The sequence below is a fragment of the Argentina silus genome (assembly GCF_951799395.1).
Source record: "Argentina silus genome assembly, chromosome: 11".
NCBI lineage: Eukaryota > Metazoa > Chordata > Actinopteri > Argentiniformes > Argentinidae > Argentina > Argentina silus.
In genome coordinates this window covers 4,623,633-4,644,769 of record NC_139665.1, presented here as the reverse complement: position 1 = coordinate 4,644,769, position 21,137 = coordinate 4,623,633, and the positions used below count along the sequence as shown (strand labels likewise).

Sequence of the window (21,137 nt, the reverse complement as noted above, 5' to 3'; positions counted from 1 at the left end):
AAAGAGATTTATTCAGACATTATACATAACAAAAAAAAACATGGGTATTTCATCTTGGCCGAGGGTACATCCGAGGAAAACCTGGAGAGCAACAGAAATACTGTACATCTGCCCTGTTAGCATCCTCATCAACCGGTGGCCCAAACGTGGCTCTCTGGATGTGTTCTAGTGCTGCTGTCAGAGAGAGTAACCGCCCTGTGAGTCCCAGGGAAGCTCCAGACAGCCCTGTAGACTCAACCTCAGTCTGTGTCTGTGTCTGTGTCTGGGCAGGGTAATGGTATCACTATCCCCGGTGCTACAGAGCCAGTCTTTTGATGTTAAAGATTTTGACAGAGTGGTCAGCCCCAGCACTGGCCAGCTGGACCCAGGAGCTGTCTGCGCCTTCACCCCTCTCCTCCTCCTCCTCCTCCTCCTCGTCGTCCTTCTCCTCCTCCTCCCCCCTGCCCCCCTGGCCAGCCCGGCCCACCCTCGGCCTCCAGCAAAGCTTCTTCACTGTCAGGGCGTGACTTTGACTGAAGGAGGGAAGTGTCAAGGAACCAACAGATGGAGAGGTAAGAGCAGTGACATACAGTACAACCCAGTCACAGAGTATCAATCAGCTGTTCTTACTATCTCAGGCATGCACACACACACTGCAGAGTCACTACCTATCTTCCGCCGTAGACTGAAGACCCATCTCTTCAGGCTACATCTTTACTGTCCCTCCTAAAGACCTCTTCATCCTCACTAGCCCCCTGTACAGTTTCTCTACTGTAAATAAGTAAAAAGTAATTCTTCCTTCTTCTAGCATTGACTGCCAATGGCCCCTGGTCCTAGCATAGATTTGTTTTTCTTATGATGACTGATGTATAGATGATTCACTTACTTAGACAAATGTATTTGTATGTATATATTGTTTTTTTTTTTAACTGATGAGGTACACATTTGAGGTACACATTTTCAAATAATTATTCCGAAAATGTGTAGAACTTGCTGAAATGGTTTCTGAGCCAGCAACATAAGTCTAAAGAGTCGACCGTTCCACACAAATCATCACAGTATCTCTGGGCTTCAACAGTCCATAGATTTGCAGTACCTCCTTTTATGAATCAATGTGAACTCAGCAGACGGGGCGATACACAAAGAACTTGTTGATTACACTTTCTCCACAGTGCTACTCCGTTCAATGGAACCCGCCTGAGGATGTTGCAGACATACAGTAATAACTCCTGTGTACTGTAGACATAATAACTCCCGTCAGCAAAGTCAGTGTAACTGTTTGGTTGTTTGTTTTTGAGATTTGCCTCTGGTGCAGAAACTGATGGTGCTGGAAAAAGCAAGAGTGGAGTAGTTTGTCAGTAGCAAAGGTTTGTCGGTGGCTTTAGTGTTCGAGAACAAAAAATTGCAATGCGTCAGAAAAACGTTGGTTTACGGTTGTCAAACGTGTGTGTGTGTGTGTGTGTGCGCGTATGGGTTTGTGAAGGATACGAGGCGTCCGTCTCTCCACATTTGCTCCAGTCGGTGCCTCCGTCTCCAGCGCGCTCCTTGCAGGGTGTCCACTTGTAGAGCAGCACCCTGCCATTATCCAGCCCCACTCCCAGCAGGTAGCTATGGACAGAGAGACGCAGGGGCGCCAGAGAGGCAGACACACCACTGATATGACATGGGGAAAATGCTACACAGTCCCATCACAGTAACCGCCGGGCAATTTTCAGCCCCCTCCAAAATCTAGAAGCCATGGAAAACAAACAGAACAAGCGGCATACGTGTTTTATTTTGTTTACGGAAGCATAGCGTCGTGCACACAGGTGCTTGGGCAGCGCTGACGTTGGGTGGGTGTTCAGGAGCGTCGTACCTGTGGTCGGAGCAGGGGACAGGGCAGAATGCCACGGCGGTGGCTGAGTCACCAACGTCCAAGATGGAGGAGCAGGGGCGGATGACGGGAGGGTCGTCAGGTTTCACGCTGGCTTCAGAGCTGCAGTCTCCCCATATGATGACCTGGAGGGGGAGGGGGGGGGGGGGGGAGACACACACACACACACACACACACACACACACACACACGATAATCGTACCATATAGAGCTTGTTTTATATTGTTTAATTCTTACCATGACCTTCACTTTATAGGACGTTTGTAACCACTTCTAATGGCTGATTCCCAGCTTGAGAAGTGAGTGTGTCACTTTTGATCTTTGGCTCAAATCCCCCATGGACATCAATGCATGATTTATGCAACGGTCTGATGTGTTTCTCAAGTTAGGATTCAGCACTAAATGAATAGCTACTGAAGTCATGATAATACAGCCCCTTTATTTCAAACAAAGGAACATTACCTTCTTGTCACGACTTGATGTCACGAAGTACTTGTTGTCGGAGCTCCAATCACATGACCAGATGATGCGTGTGTGTACAGCAGTGTCCTTCCCGGTGTGTGTATACAGGGAGAAATGGGGCTCTGTGCAGACACGCACACGCACGCGCACACACACACACACACACACACACACACACACAATGTGTGACATTTCAAATTAGCATGCACATCAAGCGTAGACTACTTTTCTTACAACTGATATCCAAAACCAGGGTTCTGGCATGAATCAGAAATGTTTGATTTGTCAAAAACAAGGCCGTCAAAAAAAAAGGCTGTCAAAACTGTACATCACTACTCTGTGGTAACAAAGGTTCTCTGTACCAACAAACAAGGGAACCTCTTTACCCCCATTCTGCTACTCACTTCTGTTTACGACACACGGCAGCCTATTTTCCTGTCACTGTAATTTCAGCCAGTCTATTGTTTTCCCTCTGTGAGGTTGTTTGTATTCTGCTGGCTCTGCCTGCCTGTATCGGCCTGGTCTCCAGACAGACCCCTACGCAGCCGTCACACACTGGTGCCACCTCAAATCCCTGACTAATAACCTTTATACCACACACACAGACACACACACAGACACACACACACACACACACACACACACACACAAAACTGGGTCTGGCTGTGTTGTCTGGGACTCAGGAGGGAGACCAGCAGTCCCTGTCCAGCTCCAGCCACTCTCAATCCTAGTCTTGGCGGGGACCGCTGTCCAGCCCCCTGATTGGCAAGTCCAGACTGGTTAAGCAGAGAGACACACGGAGAGACGGAGGGGGAGACGGAGGGAGAGAGAGAGAGAGAGAGAGAGAGAGAGAAAGGGGTACAGACAGAATGAGGGAGGATGGTGAGTGGGAGGGAGGGAGGGAGGGAGGGGAGGACGTCTGTTTGATAGAGATTTCTGGGTGGCTGACGCAAGAGAACAGCGATAGAGGGGAGGGCTGTTTGATCAGCACTGACACTGCCTAAACTCCCCGTGTCTGCCGGGCCCGGGAGGAGAGTGTGTATTCGTGAGAGTGTGTATGTGTGTGTGTGTGTGTGTGTGTGTGTGTGTGTGTGGGTCTGGGGAGACGCCATGCTGCCTGTGAGTAATTCTGGTCTCAACTGGAACAGACTGCAACCCGCCACACTGAGGGGGAGCCCACCGGGGCCCACGGCACACAGCAAACACTGAGGGGGAGCCCACCGGGGCCCACCGGGGCCCACGGCACACAGGCAAATAGGAAGAGAGAACCAGTCAGTCCACTGGTTAGTCAGTGTCAATGCCCATTTACCTGACCGCGGCGAAACGGGGACGGATACGCTTTACGCTGCCAGCGCAAAGCATGTGTGCCAAACCCGGCTCACCCTGCCATTTGGTGTGTTTTCCTGTGCTAGCCGTGTTTTAACAAGTTGGATGTGTGACACTGGCAGATTGGATCTGTGACACTATTTGGTGAATCATATTTGAGTGTTATTCCAATTTAACAGTTAATTCATATCATGTTCACCACCGAGTTCCAAAAACATGGTAAGAAACACAGTACCGTCTATGTCGATTCCCCTTTGAAAAAAAATGTCCATCTGGACAAAACTAAGCTCTTGGCCACTACAGCATTGGACGCAGATCTGAGCTACCAAGCTCCCAAACTGGAACCCTCAGCTCACCTGTGTCCGTAGGGGTGGGGTCATCCCGTCTCCATAGCGACCAGGTCCTGTCCCGTGACACGGCCAATAGGAAACGTCCGTTGGGAGAGAAGGCCATCTGGGTGACGGTGAGGGTGTGGCAGGGCAGCGCCTGCAGCTGTCTCCAGGAGGTGGCGCTCCAGAGCAGCACAGCTGCGTGCTCCGCCTTCGACGCCTACCACAGAGAGAGGAGAGAGGAGGTTCCATGACGCCATATGTTTTTTTAAGCTCCTCTGTGAAGTTGGTCTGAGCAAAAAAACTCAAATCAGACCTGTGACAGGATTGACAACAGCTGAATGACTGAATGACTCAACCACCCTTTATGTCTGACTCAGCAGCTACGTTGTGTAGGGATGTGTGTGTCTGTGTGTGCCTGTATGTGCATGTGTGTATGCGTATATGTGTGTATACGCAAGTGTGTGTGCGTGTGTGTGTGTGTGCGCGTGTGTGTGCCCGCAGCTCTGCCTGGCCACGGTCAAGGCAGTCCATGACGCCTCAGAGCAGACCACAGTGTGAGCTGGTCAGAGCTGGGTTGACTGACAGCAATGTGTGACCCTGGCCTCGTACTGTACAAGGGGAAGGGGGGGCTGGGCGATGGGAGGGGAGGGGAGGCGAGGGGAGGGGAGGGGATCCCAGGCGACATAGAGAATGTGCTTCCCTTTCTGCTGCCCTGAGTGATGTGTCAGAGGGGCTAAGCAGCCCTGCAGGCCAGCATTAGAACAGACACTAACCGTCACCGTGTCATCATCAGCAGCTCACTGCTCACAGCCCGTGTGTCAGAGACTGAAGAGCAGTCAGACTGGCTCCGACAGAAACACTCCACGCAGTGTGTCATGAGGGAAAATAGGACTTGGGAGGCAGGAAAGAGGCGGCAATTCTTCTCGTAATTGATTCAAGTGGTTAAGTAAAGGCAATCTGAGAGGTGGATTCTGTGTGTGTCCGTGTGTGTGTGTGTGTTTTTTACAGTAAGCCCATCTGTTTCACTACAGTTCCCCTCCCAGACGTCTGGCCTCTGGCCTCCCTCTTGTCACACTACCTTACATGCGGACGCCACGACTGTCCTTGTGCTGTCAGACGCCAGACAGAACATCTCAAAGCCATGTCCGTACCTGGAGGAAGGGGGAGGGGAGGGAGGGGAGGGGAGGGATGAGTGTTTAGTCACCGGTAACACCGCTCAAACTTAAAACGGCGAACAGTTCTCTGAGCGCAACTCAAAAAAGCAAGGCTTTCAAAACACAGAAATGGGCGCTTCCGGTGTCATAGCTGCCAGGCACTATGCAGCGACATTTGGATGCGAGAGAGAGAGTGAGAGAGAGAGAGGGGAGAGAGAGGGGGGAGAGAGAGAGAGAGAGAGATTTGGTATTCAGAGATGCTACTCAGACAGGCTGGGATATGCCAAGACACATACCTTACTGGTAAACAAGGAGACAGAGTGTGAAATTAAATGATCTACTCTAACTGACAGACTGCTTTCTCTTTCACAAATGAGTGATGTACTGCATGATGATTCAGACTTGCTTCGAGTTGGCTGAGCTACGGTGGTCTGAAAGGTGCTCTTCACCTCTTTTTAATCTCATATTCATTATCTCCAGCACCATTCCAGTGTCTACATACGTAAAAACTGCAAACTGACCTTTTGTGACAGGTTTGTTTGACAAAACAAAAAGGTAGAAAATCGCAGTTTTCACATACGCAGACACTGGTGCTGGTGATAACGGGTATGAAGTGAAAAAGTGGTGAAGTGCCCCTTTAAAATGTCAGCAAACAGAAAGCAAAGAAATGTCCTAAACTGCCACCAACCATTCACATTTGTGCACTGCTTCTTTTTTATTTTTATTTTTTTTATTTTTTAATGGAATTTACCACAAAATAGTACTCGTAAATTATGTGTTAAATTATTCAATGCATTTCTTGCCAAATGGGAGTAAAAAGCTCTGTTCCACAACACAATGGCGGCACTTCCAGTGAAATGCTATAGCCATGCGTCATCTTTATGTGGGATTGATTGGTAAATGGATTTAACATTGGCCTCAAATGGAGGCAATATATTCTGCCCAGAAAAGGCTCAAGGGACATGAGAAATCTGCATTCTGATTGGTGGGAAGGCTCTGGGGCTCCTGGGGCTTTAGGAAGTACAGGCATTAATCCTCACGGCGAAAGAAAACAAAACAAAACAATTGTGTTCTTTTTCTGTAATATGCGCTATACAAACCATCATGGTAGCTGGGGAACGTGGTGCTGACCCAGGGTTGGGATTACACATGCTTCAGGAATGGGTCAAATACATGACAAATAGTGTACAGTACTTGAATGTTATTGAAGTGTGCTTGATTAAGCTTAGGGTTTTCACTGCTGGGACTACTCCGATGGTTCCTTTGCACCAGGCCAACGAAAAAAAAGTAAAGCTGAAGTATTTGACATCCAAATGTATTTGTCTTGTGTATTTGTGGGCTCCGGGGACACTCACAGCTTTTGGACCTCAGGCCACAGTGTGTTCTGGAGTAGGTGGTCTTCTGGAGGTGGCTCTAGACACAAAAAACACATTGAAAATAACACAGACATAGAGTCCAAATCATTACATAAACAGTGTGCTTAAAATTAGATCTAAATGTAAATGTTTTCCAAACAGCCTGTTTCCAATTTACAAAATGACAATTATATGCAAGTGGCTCTTATTAGTTTCCTGTTTTACGTCCCAATTGTTAAGCAAGAGAGAGAGAGGGGGGGAGAGAAAAGAGGGAGACGCACTGGAGACATGAACCAGACTGGAGAGCAGGATTGACCGCCCCGAGACAATGTTCTCTTTCCTCACATTCACACAGCTCATCTTAGCATTTAGCTCCAAAACGTAGCCCTTCAACTCGCTATTTCTGAAAAGCTATTTTCAACAACGGTGCTTTATCTTGAATTTTCAATGGCTGTTAGCTTTGAGGGTGTGCTGCAAATCACATTAACCCCCTCTCTCTCTCTCTCTCTCTCTCTCTCTCCACCCATGCCAATCTTCTCCTCCAGACACGGACTCTTATGCAAGCCTCCCTCTCCCTCATTTCACATGTAATTGAATGCCTCTCTCCCCCCTTTCTTTATTTGTCTCAGGCTTCCTGTTTCTCCCTAATTATTCCGTCCTCTCAGCCCTGGAGAAGCCAATCAGAGACATGGCATTATTCTGTTAACAACTGTGTCTGCCTCATTGCTCTTCTCAGAGCCTGGAGTCACCAATACCTTAACTTTACAATCATATAAGCCTTCCTTCTAATTATGATCTCAGATTAAAGGGCTTTTTCAATCACGGTGACAGCGATTGCCACCATTTTGCCTCGAGCCAAGGTACCCCTTAACACCCCCCCCCCCCCCCCCCCCCACACACACACACACACACACTCATTCTCCAAATCACTCCTATTCTCCTTGCCTCTCTCTCCCCCTAAAGCCCCAACTCTCTCCCTCCCTCCCTCTCTCCCTCTCTCCCTCTCTCCCTCCCTCCCTCTCTCCCTCCCTCCCTCCCTCCCCAGCTCTAGTTGTAACATTTGTATCTGGCAGTTCTCTTCTGATTCCTGCCCCAACTCCCCTCCGAGGCTTGTAGAGAGCAGGGTGAGCGCTGTCTAATAACCAGTTGTCATGATGCCTGGGTATTATTGTCTCTTACACAGCCATCATCAGGGACAGGGAGAGGGACAGGGAGAGGGAGAGGGGGAGGGAGAGGGGGAGGGAGAGGGGGAGAAAGAGGGGCTGCAGTGACCCTCCCTGCTCGGGAAGGGAAATGGATGAAATATATGTTGTCATGGTTTATGAGGGGGTCTTCATAGGCTTTGTAAAAGCAGTAGCTCTGTAGCAGATGGACAAGTAAAATGCTATTCATACTGTGCATGCATAGTGAGGTTTCACCCTGTCGTACCATTGAGGGTGAGGGGGTGGAAGTAGGACACCTGGTATTGGTCAGATACAGAACTGAACCCTGATTTCTCTTCTTCGTTGGTCTTGGGCACAAGATCACCTGTGAATCAAAAATAAAATACTCAGTCTCTGTTTGATACCTTCCAATAGTGTATTGCTCTTATCCGTAAACGTGAAGAAGAGTTGGATGTTGAATAAAAGCTTGAGTTAACGAGGCAAGACAGTAGTCCGGTTAGTCGTCTCAAATACACACCTTGAAACACAGCCTTGTTGGAAAGCCCAAGTGCAGGTGTGCTGGCTCCCTCTGGAAGGTCTACAGTGTCCTGGTAACACACACACACAGAAACACACACACACACACACACGGGTGTCACAGTGAGTTATAATACTGGACAGTGGATACCTTCCCTCGGTAAAGCGGTAAGCAGTTGGCAGGGGGAGCGGGAGCAGGAACAACAGCGGGTAACAGGATTGTGATACTCACACTGGAGGCCAGCAGCTTGTCAAGAGAGCTACCAGAGATGTTGGCAAAGTTCTCCACAAAGTTGCGCGGAGCGCGGAACACCCGGAGGACCTTCTCGTCGGCCCCGGACACGAACTGGAAGCGTCCCACCATGGCCAGACACTGCATGTCGTAGCCGTGGATCTGTGGCCGCGAGATCTCGTGCCAGGTGGTCTGCAGAGAGGCACAGAGGACAGGAGGTAAGAGATGGGGAGGGTGTGTGTGTGTGTGGGGGGGGGGGGGTTAGAGAGGTGTCCTATCTCACTCAGATAGGAACAATGACAGAGGCAGTGCATTATACAAAGGCCAGAGAAACAGCTAGAACAATGCTAGTTCACAGGTGTGATGGGCTGATATAATAAATGACATGTTTGTCTCATCAGAGGTCACTCCCAGAGGAAAGGAAACAAAGGACACGTGATCAAACGTCAGGGAGGAAAGACAAGACTTCGTCCCTCTTTCTCTGAAAAATAAGACTTTTTCCTCTTTCTTCTTCATGTGTTTCTGCAGAATTCTCTCTCATTATTTCAATCAGGAAATGCACTGTTGTGCTCAGATATTCCCTCAAAAATAGGCAAAAATAGAAACACATTTATCCTTTTAATACAGTTTGCCTGTCAAGACAGATACAATAACGGGTATGTAAACTATTCACTTAAACAACCGATAAGCACCAAGCAACTTGCTGGGTTGGGAGGGATATAAAGAGCTACATAGAGGCATGACAGGGCTCTATAAGCCTAAGGTAGGACCTGTGTGCAGTATTCCCACCTCCAGGGCGTGTCAGTGGTCACAGTCTGTTAACAGGGTCAGTAGGGATCTATGGAGGCAGGAACAGGCTTCTACGGGGGGGGGGGGGGGGGGGGGGGTGGCTCTACCTCTGTGCAGTCCTTCCTCCTCCAGGGTGTGATGAGTCTGGTGGTCTGGTCTGACCCCACACTCACAATGAATTCCCCTTCAGGGTCCCAGCTCAGGTCCTGGACCGCGTTGAAGTGGCCTGAGATCACCACGCCCGGACTCCACTCTCCCTGGGAACAACAACAGGTCAGAGGCACTCGAGAGCCAGGCCTAACACATATGACATCACCACATAGGGGCTCAATTCCATTTTAAATTCACCTTGTGAATTTAAATGGAATTGATCCCCAACCCTTGCTATCTGTAATGTAACATTTTGAGGTGTGACCCACCAGACAAGACTATGTTAGCGAGTTGAGCTAAAGCCTCGGCATTAGCCTGATCCCGAGAACCCCCTACAGTACGTTGGCCAGGCATCTCACCTTGTTGCCTTGGTTGTGGTACCAGAGGTGTAAGGCTCCATGGAAGGCATGAGCCACGATCATGGACCCATCTGGACTCATCTGACAGCCGTAAAAGCCCAGAGTGTTCCCTCCTACCTCTCCTACGCGTACCTGGAGAGAGAGAGAGAGAGAGAGAGTGAGAGAGAGAAAGAGAGAAAGAAAGAGACAGACAGACAGACAGACAGACAGACAGAGAAGGTTCAATAATCATCCAAACCTATGGTCCTGGTCCACCTGGACCACACACACAAACACACACACACACACACACACACACACACACACACACACACACACACACGACTGGCATCAGCTGTGAAACAAACACTCCATTTCTGGGTCAGAACCTCAGAGTCACTTCAGTCTAAAATAAGACCGATTTAAAAACATTCTGTTTATTTGACCCTGTCGTGACATGAATCTATCAACATGAAAGCCCACTGCTGCAGAAACTGAGTGAAAGGAACAATTTGGATCGCAAGCACTTGGGACATTTTTTTTTTTGCGGATGAACAGTCATGATATCGGGCATCTGCACAGAGCCATTTGAGATTGTGTGTGTGTTCAACCCTTCCTGTTGAATTCCACCACTTTGGACATCCACTTTGGTCAATACACACAGCATTTAGATCACGACTAGACATCTGTGCTCCGGAAAGACTGCACTCCAGACATCTGTGCATAGGACTACAGTACATATGTTCTGTCACTCTCTAGTACAATGGGTGGGCAAAAATAACAAATCACACCGACAAGCCTGGTAGGAAATAATGCAAAGCGGGAGTTAGTAGGGGGGGGGGGGGGGGATACATGTTGTTGTTGTTTTTGGGAATACATTTGTTTAATGCGATAACGAAAGCGGTCGCAGGGCACCATGTCATATTATACGAACAGCCGCAACGAGGCAAGGCTTTAGAACATACAGTAGGATTTGGACAAATTGGATTTGGGTACGACCCTTTGACCTGTGAGTGGTATTGCGATGTAGATCATACAATTTGTATTTCCCTCAGTTTGGCCTTTTTATGACAGACGCTAGTTCTACATGACCTGTAATCTCAGCAGCGCATCCTAATTGATATAATAACAGAGGATGAAAGCTGTCCTTTAGGCATCATGACCACCTGGTCGTTACTTAGATGACGGCTCATGAGGCAGAGAAATTAGGCTTTGAAATGAAACATTTTCGGTTTAGAAAAACTCCAGTTTCTAATTTGTACAAAAAAACAACAACTAGGATGCTATTTTTTCCAAAGGGGGGGTAATTCATTTCTGGGGGGGGGGGGGGGGGCTAAGTGAGTGGGCTTAGTCAATCAGATTTGGACAGTTTCCCGACAAAGTCATTTGCCAATAACCAATGAACAAATAAGGATGATTTAACTGGTAAACAACGCATCCCTAGCAGAGAGAATTCTGGGAGAAAAGAGGATTAGAATTGAGTGATAACATGACACAATAAGAACCTTTTATGCAAATTTAGTGTCAAATTTACACATGGATTCATCCTGCTTCCGACAATTAATATCCATGAAGAAACAATATTACAAATCAAAATAACAGAGACAGGCTGCATTAAAAAACATTTCCAGTGGGCTGTATAATCAGTGGTATTTAATGTGGGATTACGGTGCTACACAGAAATCACATTTTATCTATAAATTCCTCTAAAATTCTCTTCACACTTAGCAGTCGTGGTATAAGGGTTTGATACCTGTCCAGAAACAACCCCTGGCCCCGCCTACACACCCTGTAGGTCTGTGATAATAGGCCAGGTAACATCCCCTGGCCCCGCCTACACCCCCTGTAGGTCTGTGATAATAGGCCAGGTAACATCCCCTGGCCCCGCCTACACACCCTGTAGGTCTGTGATAATAGGCCAGGTAACATCCCCTGGCCCCGCCTACACACCCTGTAGGTCTGTGATAATAGGCCAGGTAACATCCCCTGGCCCCGCCTACACCCCCTGTAGGTCTGTGATAATAGGCCAGGTAACATCCCCTGGCCCCGCCTACACACCCTGTAGGTCTGTGATAATAGGCCAGGTAACATCCCCTGGCCCCGCCTACACACTCTGTAGGTCTGTGATAATAGGCCAGGTAACATCCCCTGGCCCCGCCTACACACCCTGTAGGTCTGTGATAATAGGCCAGGTAACAGGTAACATCCTTGTACCTCCACCGAGGCCTAGGTGGAATTTTCGCCCTATAGTTAAAGTCCTTCATAAAAACAAAAGTATCTAGGAACTATTCCAGGACAGGTCCTTGGTCTGACTGTCCAGGAGAACATTGCTAAACAATTCAAGCTTTAGGAGGCCCTAGGGGCCTGAAAACTAAACCTGGCACAAAGGAGACATCAATTCAAATCCATACCAGCACAATTCACCCAAGGGTACTTCTGCTCTTTCAGCACTATGGCCCGTTTCCAACCGAGGCCATCCAATATCTGTTCAAACATGAATTAACTCATGTTCCTAAGCGATATCACATTCTACTACTGCTATTGAATGCGATAAATTGTCTTGAAGGTTAGGAAATACAATGTTTCCAGTGCCTCCGCATCCATCAAGTCAACCAAGGTCAGAATTTGAGCTTGAATTTGAATCAACACTAAGGTACATTCTAGCTAGTGAGATGTAACATAGCAGAGGCTCCGCTGTCTAACAACATCCCCCGCCAAGCAGCACCCGCCATTACTTCTAGTCTTGGGGAGCTCTAGCCATCGTTGACCTTCAAAGACACCTTCCCCCACGATCCTACGGCAGTGATACGGTGGGAATAATGACGGTGATAAAGCCACTCATCTCCACCAGCCATTCAGGAGATGGGGAGAGGGAGCAACGAAACATTAAGCAGATTGATTTTGAAATTCCACATGCAACGGCCGCCGTTAATCACGTACAAAAACTCAGGAGGCAAAAAAAGCTGTCAGCCGTCTTGTTTACGAGAGGGGAAACAATATGGATGCAAGGCGCAGCGTGTGGCTTATCGCTAGCCAATGGGATGGGGGGGGGAGGGGATGGGGGGGGGGACTGACACAATGACAACAAAAAGGGGGGGGACGACATATTTCATTCCTGGAAAGGGGAGGACAAAGACTGAGTGATCTTAGCTGGAGACAAACAAATAGGGCAAGGAAGGCCCATACATTGTTGCCGGGGGGATGTTTCTCATCATTCCATCAGCTTTGTCCATCCCAAGCCCCCTGACTGACTCTCCCCACCTCGCTTTAAGTGCCTGTAAAACAGGCCTCGACCCACTGTTGTGTGTAAACCATGAGGCTAAGCCTTCGACTATCGCTGCCGTGTTCTAAAACTGGTGGCATGACAACAACAGTCGTAAAAAAAAAAAAAAAAAAAGCACGATCGGGCCACCTCTCAACGTTACCCCTCCAGAGGACGACTCGTCATCATGACTGGTCTGGGCAATGCCCTGCTGCCCTGCCTCCCACTGTCCTTCTCCTCAGCTGTTAATTGTCACTGTGCCTCGTTAGTGCACTGTGCTTTACCCCACGGTGGGCCAGCCACCTCACTGTTAGCCAGCTCTCCGCTAAATTTGACCAATTACGCTAATCATCATGGAGGGGGGAGCGGAGCAGGGCTCCTTTGTAAGCGTGCTAATTAAGACGTAGCCACGCTTGTCATTTCATGCTCCGGCCTCCGCTTCGCCAAGCGGTGAGGGCTCTTTGTTTGTCCTTAGGCACCGATATAGTTTTCCTGACACACAAAGACCAGGGATAAGGCCTACAGGAAAATCGCATTTGCACAAAGCTTGAATTTGTGACTCTTTCTTTTGTGTTTGGTCTTTCAGTCTCAGTGTGTTTCGACTCACTGGGGCTTGTAGTACTTTTTTTTTTAAGTATGAAGTTTAGATTAATAACACCCTAGGACATTAGTGTGAATTACGCATTTTACCGCTTAAGCTGTCCACTCAATTTGAGCCAGTGGAAATCAGCCATTAGGCTGGAAATCATTTGAGGTGTGTAATAACAGACGTTGGCTTCCTTTGTAGGCAGGGAACCTGTCAGTTCAAAGGGTTCTCCCCCCTGTTTGAAAAGCCGAGAGAGGGGAAAACAGTTCACAGCACACTTCATATAATATGCACTTTCACACTGAACAAAGAGGATATTCGAGGTGTGATTCTGTGCATGCTGTGTCAAATGGCCTGGACAGAGCAAAGGGTTATTTTCTATACAGATCATTTTCCAAGACTGTGCTGCTTTTTTGGTTAGAATGACAACCTTCCTCTAATCAAACTGTAAGAGCTGGAGCACTAGTGGTTGTTTCAGATCTTAATCAAGCTCCTGATGTCAAGATAAGGCTTGGAGCAGTCAGCCGAGGACTGGGGATTTCTGCAGACTACCCCGATCTTGTCTTTCTTGTCTTTGTTGCCAGCTACTGTAAACATGAATGCAGAGATCAAGGGAACAGAAGGTCATTGACCACCTGTAGAGTCCTGTCTGCCATCTTGAGTCATGATGCCACTCAGACCCATGCATGGCGCTGAAGTAGTGGGGTGAGGGCTGAACTGCTTTGAGGCTGACACGGAGTGAAGGAGGGAAATGTTGACAAGTAGAGGAAGAAGATAAGGAGAAAGAGGAAGGTTATCCGAGATACACAGTATCCTGTCTCTCCCAGAATTCACCTGCCACTCTTGAAACTCAGGGGCAGATGGGGAGGAGCTGCTTCGCCGTACAACTTTCCACACTTCTGTTAAATTTAGCCTGGCGTTGGCAAAACAGCAGATGTTCTGAGCTCTGAGAGAGAGCGAGAGAGAGAGAGAGAGCAGTAGAGGTTCTAGCATGTCTTCTGTCAGCCCTCCTTCCCCTGTCAATCCTCCCCACAGCAGTCTCTAAAGAGGGCTAGGACTGATAGCAAGGAGACAGGGAGGACAACCTCCACTGGTGCAGACTAGACTAGGCCTGCCTAGTCTGGCCCATCATCACTGCCTGTCTAAGCTATTCCCAACACCTCAATCAGTGAGACAAGTGGAAGTAAAGAGTGTAAAGTACATTGTTAAGGGTAACAGATGTGAACAAGACATTCTCGAGTCCGCCCCCCCCCCCCCCCGACGCCCCACAATATGGAATTCAGCTGTGAAAAAGGCTGTGTAGGACAGAGGTCCCCTGTTAACACTGACCTGCTCCACCCACACCCCTGAGCCCTCCTCAGGAGCCCACAGGATCATGGTCTTGTCCATGGAAGCAGAGAGCAGGCTGAGAGGCTGCTGCAGCTCACCATCTGTAGGGGGAGACAGAGTGTCACAGGGGGAGACAAATAAGGACCACAATACAGTAGCGTAGAGTGGATTGATAAATCGTCATGAACGCACCGGTGAATGGTGTAAACCAATTAAATATCATAGATATCACCATTTCTGATATCATGGGCATGCGTTGGCTCCATCACACAACGACAACAACATTAACTCACTGACTGTGGTAACACCGCCATCATTTACTAACGAAAGGGAAAGTCTTGTGACTAGCTGGCGTACACATTCACAGTACCTTTGATGACAGGAGGCTGCCAGTGGATTCCATAGATCCAGTTCTCATGGCCCGCCAGGACTGTCTCGAGAGCCACTGCAAACACTGAGGAGGCATCTAGACAGGTAGACAGGTAGACAGGTAGACAGGTAGACAGGTTGACAGGTAGACAGGTAGACAGGTAGACAGGTAGACAGGTAGAGGACACACTAATGACTGCAACTTCCTTTGAATCTACTGTTGCCACACTACAATTGTCTCAAACATTATCATATTACATTATCATATTACATTATCATATTCTCCATCCTATTCTGTCTAAGAAGGAAGAACAATGATAAAGCAAAAAATCCACTTGCCAAGTAAACTGATATATGTGCATACCACGATGTCCCAAGGATAGTGTTGAAACCTGATGTTCTGATCGGATTTACACATTTTTATAATGAAGCCTATTAAACGCCTCACCTTTCCCTGTCACTTCAAAAACGTCCTCTTTCATCTTCATGATGTGTTCTTGGGTGGGGACCTCTGTCCCAGACTTGGCAAACAGCCTCCACACCCGGATCATACAGTCCTGGGAACAGCTGGCCAGCAACAGCTCCCCCTCTGGGTTGGAGGGGGAATGATAAACGATGACCATCAGATTACCAGACCTCACATCAGCTCAACGGGGCAGCACACTGTGCTTGAAGGTTACAATATAAATCATGTTTTTTTCTTTCTTTGGCTCTAGAGTCCAAACGTTTAGATTTGAAATCAATTATTTCAATTCTATAATCTATTATCACTGAGGTTGGTATGATACTACTGAAGTATAGATTCTCAGCTTTTATGTGATGGTATTTGTGTACATATTGGTTTCACCATTTAGAAATGACAACACTTTTTATACATAGTCCCACTATGTCAGGGCACCAACAGTAATGGGACAGATTCATATAATGTCCAAATTAAGCACTCATGTTAAGTATTTGGTCGCATATTTGCATGCAATAACAGCCTGGGGTCTGCGACCCATCGTCCCCACCAGGCACTGGGTATCTTCTCTGGTGATGCTCTGCCAGGCCTGTTCTAGACTGTTGATTTTTGCGAGCCTATTGCTTTGGTAGTGTTTTTTTCCTGTTTTTATCAGCCTAATAATGGCTTCCTGGACTTTCACTGACACCTCTTGGGTCCTCATGTTGACAGACAGCAATAGCAGACAAAGCCTAGAATCAATACAAGACACTGACAGCTCTCTTCTGCCTGCACAAATTATGTGATGGAACACACCTGACCGACCAGAAACACCTGTCAAGCCAATTGTCCCATTACCTTTGGTGTCCTGAAATATATGTATATGTACATGTACTGTATATCTATATGTATATGTACATGTACTGTATATGTACTGTATATCTATATGTACATGTACTGTATATCTATATGTATATGTACTGTATATCTATATGTACATGTACTGTATATCTATATGTATATGTACTGTATATCTATATGTACATGTGCTGTATATCTATATGTACATGTACTGTATATCTATATGTATATGTACATGTACTGTATATGTACTGTATATCTATATGTATATGTACATGTACTGTATATGTACTGTATATCTATATGTATATGTACTGTATATCTATATGTACATGTACTGTATATCTATATGTATATGTACATGTACTGTATATGTACTGTATATCTATATGTATATGTGCTGTATATCTATATGTATATGTGCTGTATATCTATATGTACATGTACTGTATATCTATATGTACATGTACTGTATATCTATATGTACATGTACTGTATATCTATATGTACATGTACTGTATATCTATATGTATATGTACATGTACTGTATATGTACTGTATATCTATATGTATATGTACATGTACTGTATATGTACTGTATATCTATATGTATATGTACTGTATATCTATATGTACATGTACTGTATATCTATATGTATATGTACATGTACTGTATATGTACTGTATATCTATATGTATATGTGCTGTATATCTATATGTACATGTGCTGTATATCTATATGTACATGTACTGTATATCTATATGTACATGTACTGTATATCTATATGTACATGTGCTGTATATCTATATGTACATGTACTGTATATCTATATGTACATGTACTGTATATCTATATGTACATGTGCTGTATATCTATATGTACATGTACTGTATATCTATATGTATATGTACTGTATATCTATATGTATATGTACTGTATATCTATATGTATAAAAGGTTCTTCTAAATGGTGGAACGAATAAATACACAAATACCCTCAAATAAAAGCTGAGAATCCCCGCTGAGAATTCCCGCTGGACCAAAAAAGGCGCATATATATATATATATATATATATAAATAAAGTGAAATCAAATCAAAGAGTGCCTCGATCATAAAAGGAGGGCATTTTTTCTTGTCTTTTATAGTGGAGAGATGTTTGGCATTGGTGCATATAAATGAAGCTCTCCACAGCTGCCGGCTTGGAGGAGGTCATTGCCTGAGTGGGACGGGACGAGTGGAGTGGGGTGGTTAAGGATATGAAATAGCTTTTACAAACCCTGAACAGTGCGTTAGTGGAGTACCCTGAAGTGGGTTACACAACCTGTGGTGCCTAAATATTCTGATGGATATACACATGTATGTATGGGCTGTACAAGTCACACAGGGTTAACTAAGACAGCACCCTGTAACACATTACTGTAGAATAGAACAGAATATTGCCCCTCTCACCCCTGGATGTCCACTCCAAACCACGTATCCAATCCTCGTGTCCTTGTAAGGAGAGGACTTTCTTGAACTGGAAGAGGTGCAGGAGTAGAAGAATTAAACCTCAACGGTCAACAATTAAACCTCAACGGTCATGTCGTTGGCCCAAATAACAGCAGTCTGTTTTTAAGCTTACCTGTCCACCGCACTGTACATACAGATGAACTCTGCAATCGTCCCCCCCGCAGGCAAGTATGGGAACTGCAACAAGTGTACTGTGTTAGTTCTCTGTCAAGCTTGCCAAAGCAGGCTGCGTACATTTGCATGTCTCATGTTTTTTTTTTCTTTTTTAAGACAGATTGAGTGAAGGAGGGGAAGAGGAAAGGAGGGAGGGGGTGGGAGCAGAGTGAAGGAGGGGAAGAGGAAAGGAGGGAGGGGGTGGGAGCAGAGTGAAGGAGGGGAAGAGGAGAGGAGGGGGGGGAGGGGGTGGGAGCAGAGCATCAAACAGAGGACAGGCATGTAAAAGGGAGAGGCGAGATGGCGTGAGGCACTTCAAGCACAGATTGCATTTTGAATATGACATTCAGTTACAGGCACTAGAGGGGCCAATGGAGATGGATGATACGAGCGTGGGGGAAAAGCATCTTGAAGTGCCGCCGTGGTAACGGCTTACCTCTGCTGCCTGGCAACAGCACTAGGGAGACATCCATCATGAACCCACTCCCAAACGATATGGTATGGACGCACTCAGCTGAGGGGGAAAAAAAAAAAAACACCACAGAATTAGCCTTTATTATACAGAATGAGTAATACGTGTACAAAAAATGAACATGAAATTATGCTAAAATAATTTGCCTCCATACATCACCATACATCTCTTACTAAATCAACAGCTCTAAAATGAGTCTATTAACTTCTTTTAGACCGGCATGGAGGTGAAATGACTAATCGTTCTTTTAACGGGTAGTCACAGAGATATTTGTCAAAAGGGTGACATCTTTTGTTTTTCTCTTTCCCACTTAAAAACCCAGGGGGTCTTCCAGACACTGGCACACCTCTGGCCTACATCAGACAACATGCCGCCCGCCCCCCCCCCCCCCCCCGCCCCCCCCAGGACAGAGCCAGCGCACGCTCATCTCCATAACTGTCATGTAACATCACCGTTCCTCTCGCCCCTGCTCCTGCCCCCCCTGCTCCTGCCCCCCCTGCTCCTACTGTATTTAGAGTGAAATCACAACAAAGGAGACATGGCACCAGGCAGCACTCAAATCACCACTCACACTGGGGGCTACATGAAAACCACTAGCTTTGACCCGAGCTCATTTAGCTCCTAATCAATCAGGACAGATTTTTTTTAAGGGGGTATCAAAGATATCACGGGCGGAGAGCTGGCGGTTAATTTTCGGCAAACTCTTTCATAGCCTTCCAGATTGGTTCAGGCTCTTCACATGAGTAAATGCCAACTGAGAATATGATGTGACATCCCCTTCCCCCACACCAACCCTCATTATGTTAAATACTGCTTGTAGTCTTGTTCCTCAGTCTTGGCTATGGTAATAGCAATAAGGCATACCAAAAAAACTAAGGTGGTGAATGTGTACTCTTGATAGAATCCACATTACAGTACTATATACATTACATTACACATTACAGTACTACAATAATAACACAATACAACAAAACTGCCAAAAGATCACTATAGTCTCAATCCATTGGTACGTGAATGGGGTCATTAAATTCTGTGACAGTAAGAGATCTGACTGTGGCCCTAACAGTGTTCTTTGTTACTGCTACCATAGCCAACCAGCAGATGTCAGGGCAGGAAGGAAGGAAGGAAGGGATTCTTTCAAACTGAGCAGAGACTTATTCTAAGGTTGTGTCATCTACGTGGTTCAGATAAAAACATGGTTTCCAGACGTTTCGAGATCTGATCATCTGTGCGATGCAACTGCAACGCAGATGACCTAGAATCAACTAAAGTACCATCTATTTTACTATGCTAGAAAGCCATGGCACCAGGAGGTGGACTAAATTGACAGACCAGTCCTCTGACAAACTTGTGGTGTGTGCATTTTGAAGTTATGACTGAACATTTGGGAGTACTACTGTAGTCACAAAGAAATTAAACCATAAATGTGTCCCCCCCATGCAGGCATCCCTTACCTTCAGCCCCATCACTAAGCCACAGCCTGACAGTGGAGTCAGATGCTGTGGAGGTAATGAATAACTGGGAGTTGTCCAGGTGAACAGCGTCCACAGCACACACTGGTCCAGTGTGGCCAGTACACTTAACAGACTGGTTAAACTGGGTAGAACGCACAAGCAGAGTCAGACCTGGATCAAATACATACAATCCCATATTTGAGCTGTGCTTGATTTAGGCAAAGCTGAATCAAGCGCCGAAAAATACTTAGGCAAGAAGTATGTTAAAAATGATAGAAATAAAGCTAGTGCTGAGTTTCGTATAACATCTTTAAATGTTCAAGCATAATATGAACCATTTAATGTATTTCCATATTCCTAATGTACCTTCCCATCTTGAGCCTCCCAGACGATTACTTGATTATCCGACCCTCCTGACACCAGGTGAGTTTCTGTAACTGTTACAATAACAGTGGATGTGATCAGACTGACACAGCAGATATATTATCTGTATTGTATTGTATTTCAATAGTGTACAATATTATATACAACATTTTGAACACAGTGTCACAATATCTGGCTACAGTAACTTGCCAATATCCAGTAGACTGTCTTGACAAGCACTGATAAATGCAAAAGGATCTTACCACAGTCCTCTCTATGGATCCACTGAACTGCGTTCACCCTCCCGGTATGTCCGTTCAGCACAGTGACAACACGTTTCTCCTAAAGAAAGACATAAGTTGAGCTGTCAGAGCAAGAAGTGAAATAAGTCTTGTTCGAAAACTAGCTCAGTCGTAGCTGTCAGAGGAAACACAGGCAAACAGGCAAGATTGATTGACGCGAGCTGTCAAAATCGGCAAGTCAACGTCAGATGCTATTAGCAGTGAACACATATACATTTTGAAAGCCAGCTACTACCTGTGGATCATAGAGCGCTACCGAATTACATGTTCCATATGCAATGAGTCCCCCACGACCCCAGGAGAGAACATTTGGGGTCCGATTTGCAGAACATGCGATATGGCATGTTTGTATTACGGGGGCCGCCATC

General features: G+C 46.4%; 1 protein-coding gene across 1 annotated transcript; it reads right to left on the bottom strand.

Annotated features, from left to right (window-relative positions):
• elp2 (elongator acetyltransferase complex subunit 2) lies at positions 1 to 21,136 on the bottom strand (the record flags this gene model as incomplete). Its single annotated transcript, XM_083680697.1, has 22 exons — positions 1 to 512; positions 1,468 to 1,587; positions 1,835 to 1,977; positions 2,315 to 2,436; positions 3,997 to 4,189; positions 5,051 to 5,123; positions 6,482 to 6,539; positions 7,910 to 8,008; positions 8,162 to 8,231; positions 8,393 to 8,584; positions 9,289 to 9,438; positions 9,691 to 9,822; positions 14,847 to 14,947; positions 15,217 to 15,312; positions 15,664 to 15,804; positions 17,966 to 18,032; positions 18,138 to 18,202; positions 18,615 to 18,692; positions 20,105 to 20,246; positions 20,471 to 20,541; positions 20,731 to 20,809; positions 21,005 to 21,136. The coding sequence occupies 22 exons, from the start codon at positions 21,134 to 21,136 to the stop codon at positions 296 to 298; spliced, it is 2,541 nt and encodes an 846-aa protein (XP_083536823.1). The 3' UTR covers positions 1 to 295.
• Position 21,137: the final 1 nt, after the last annotated feature.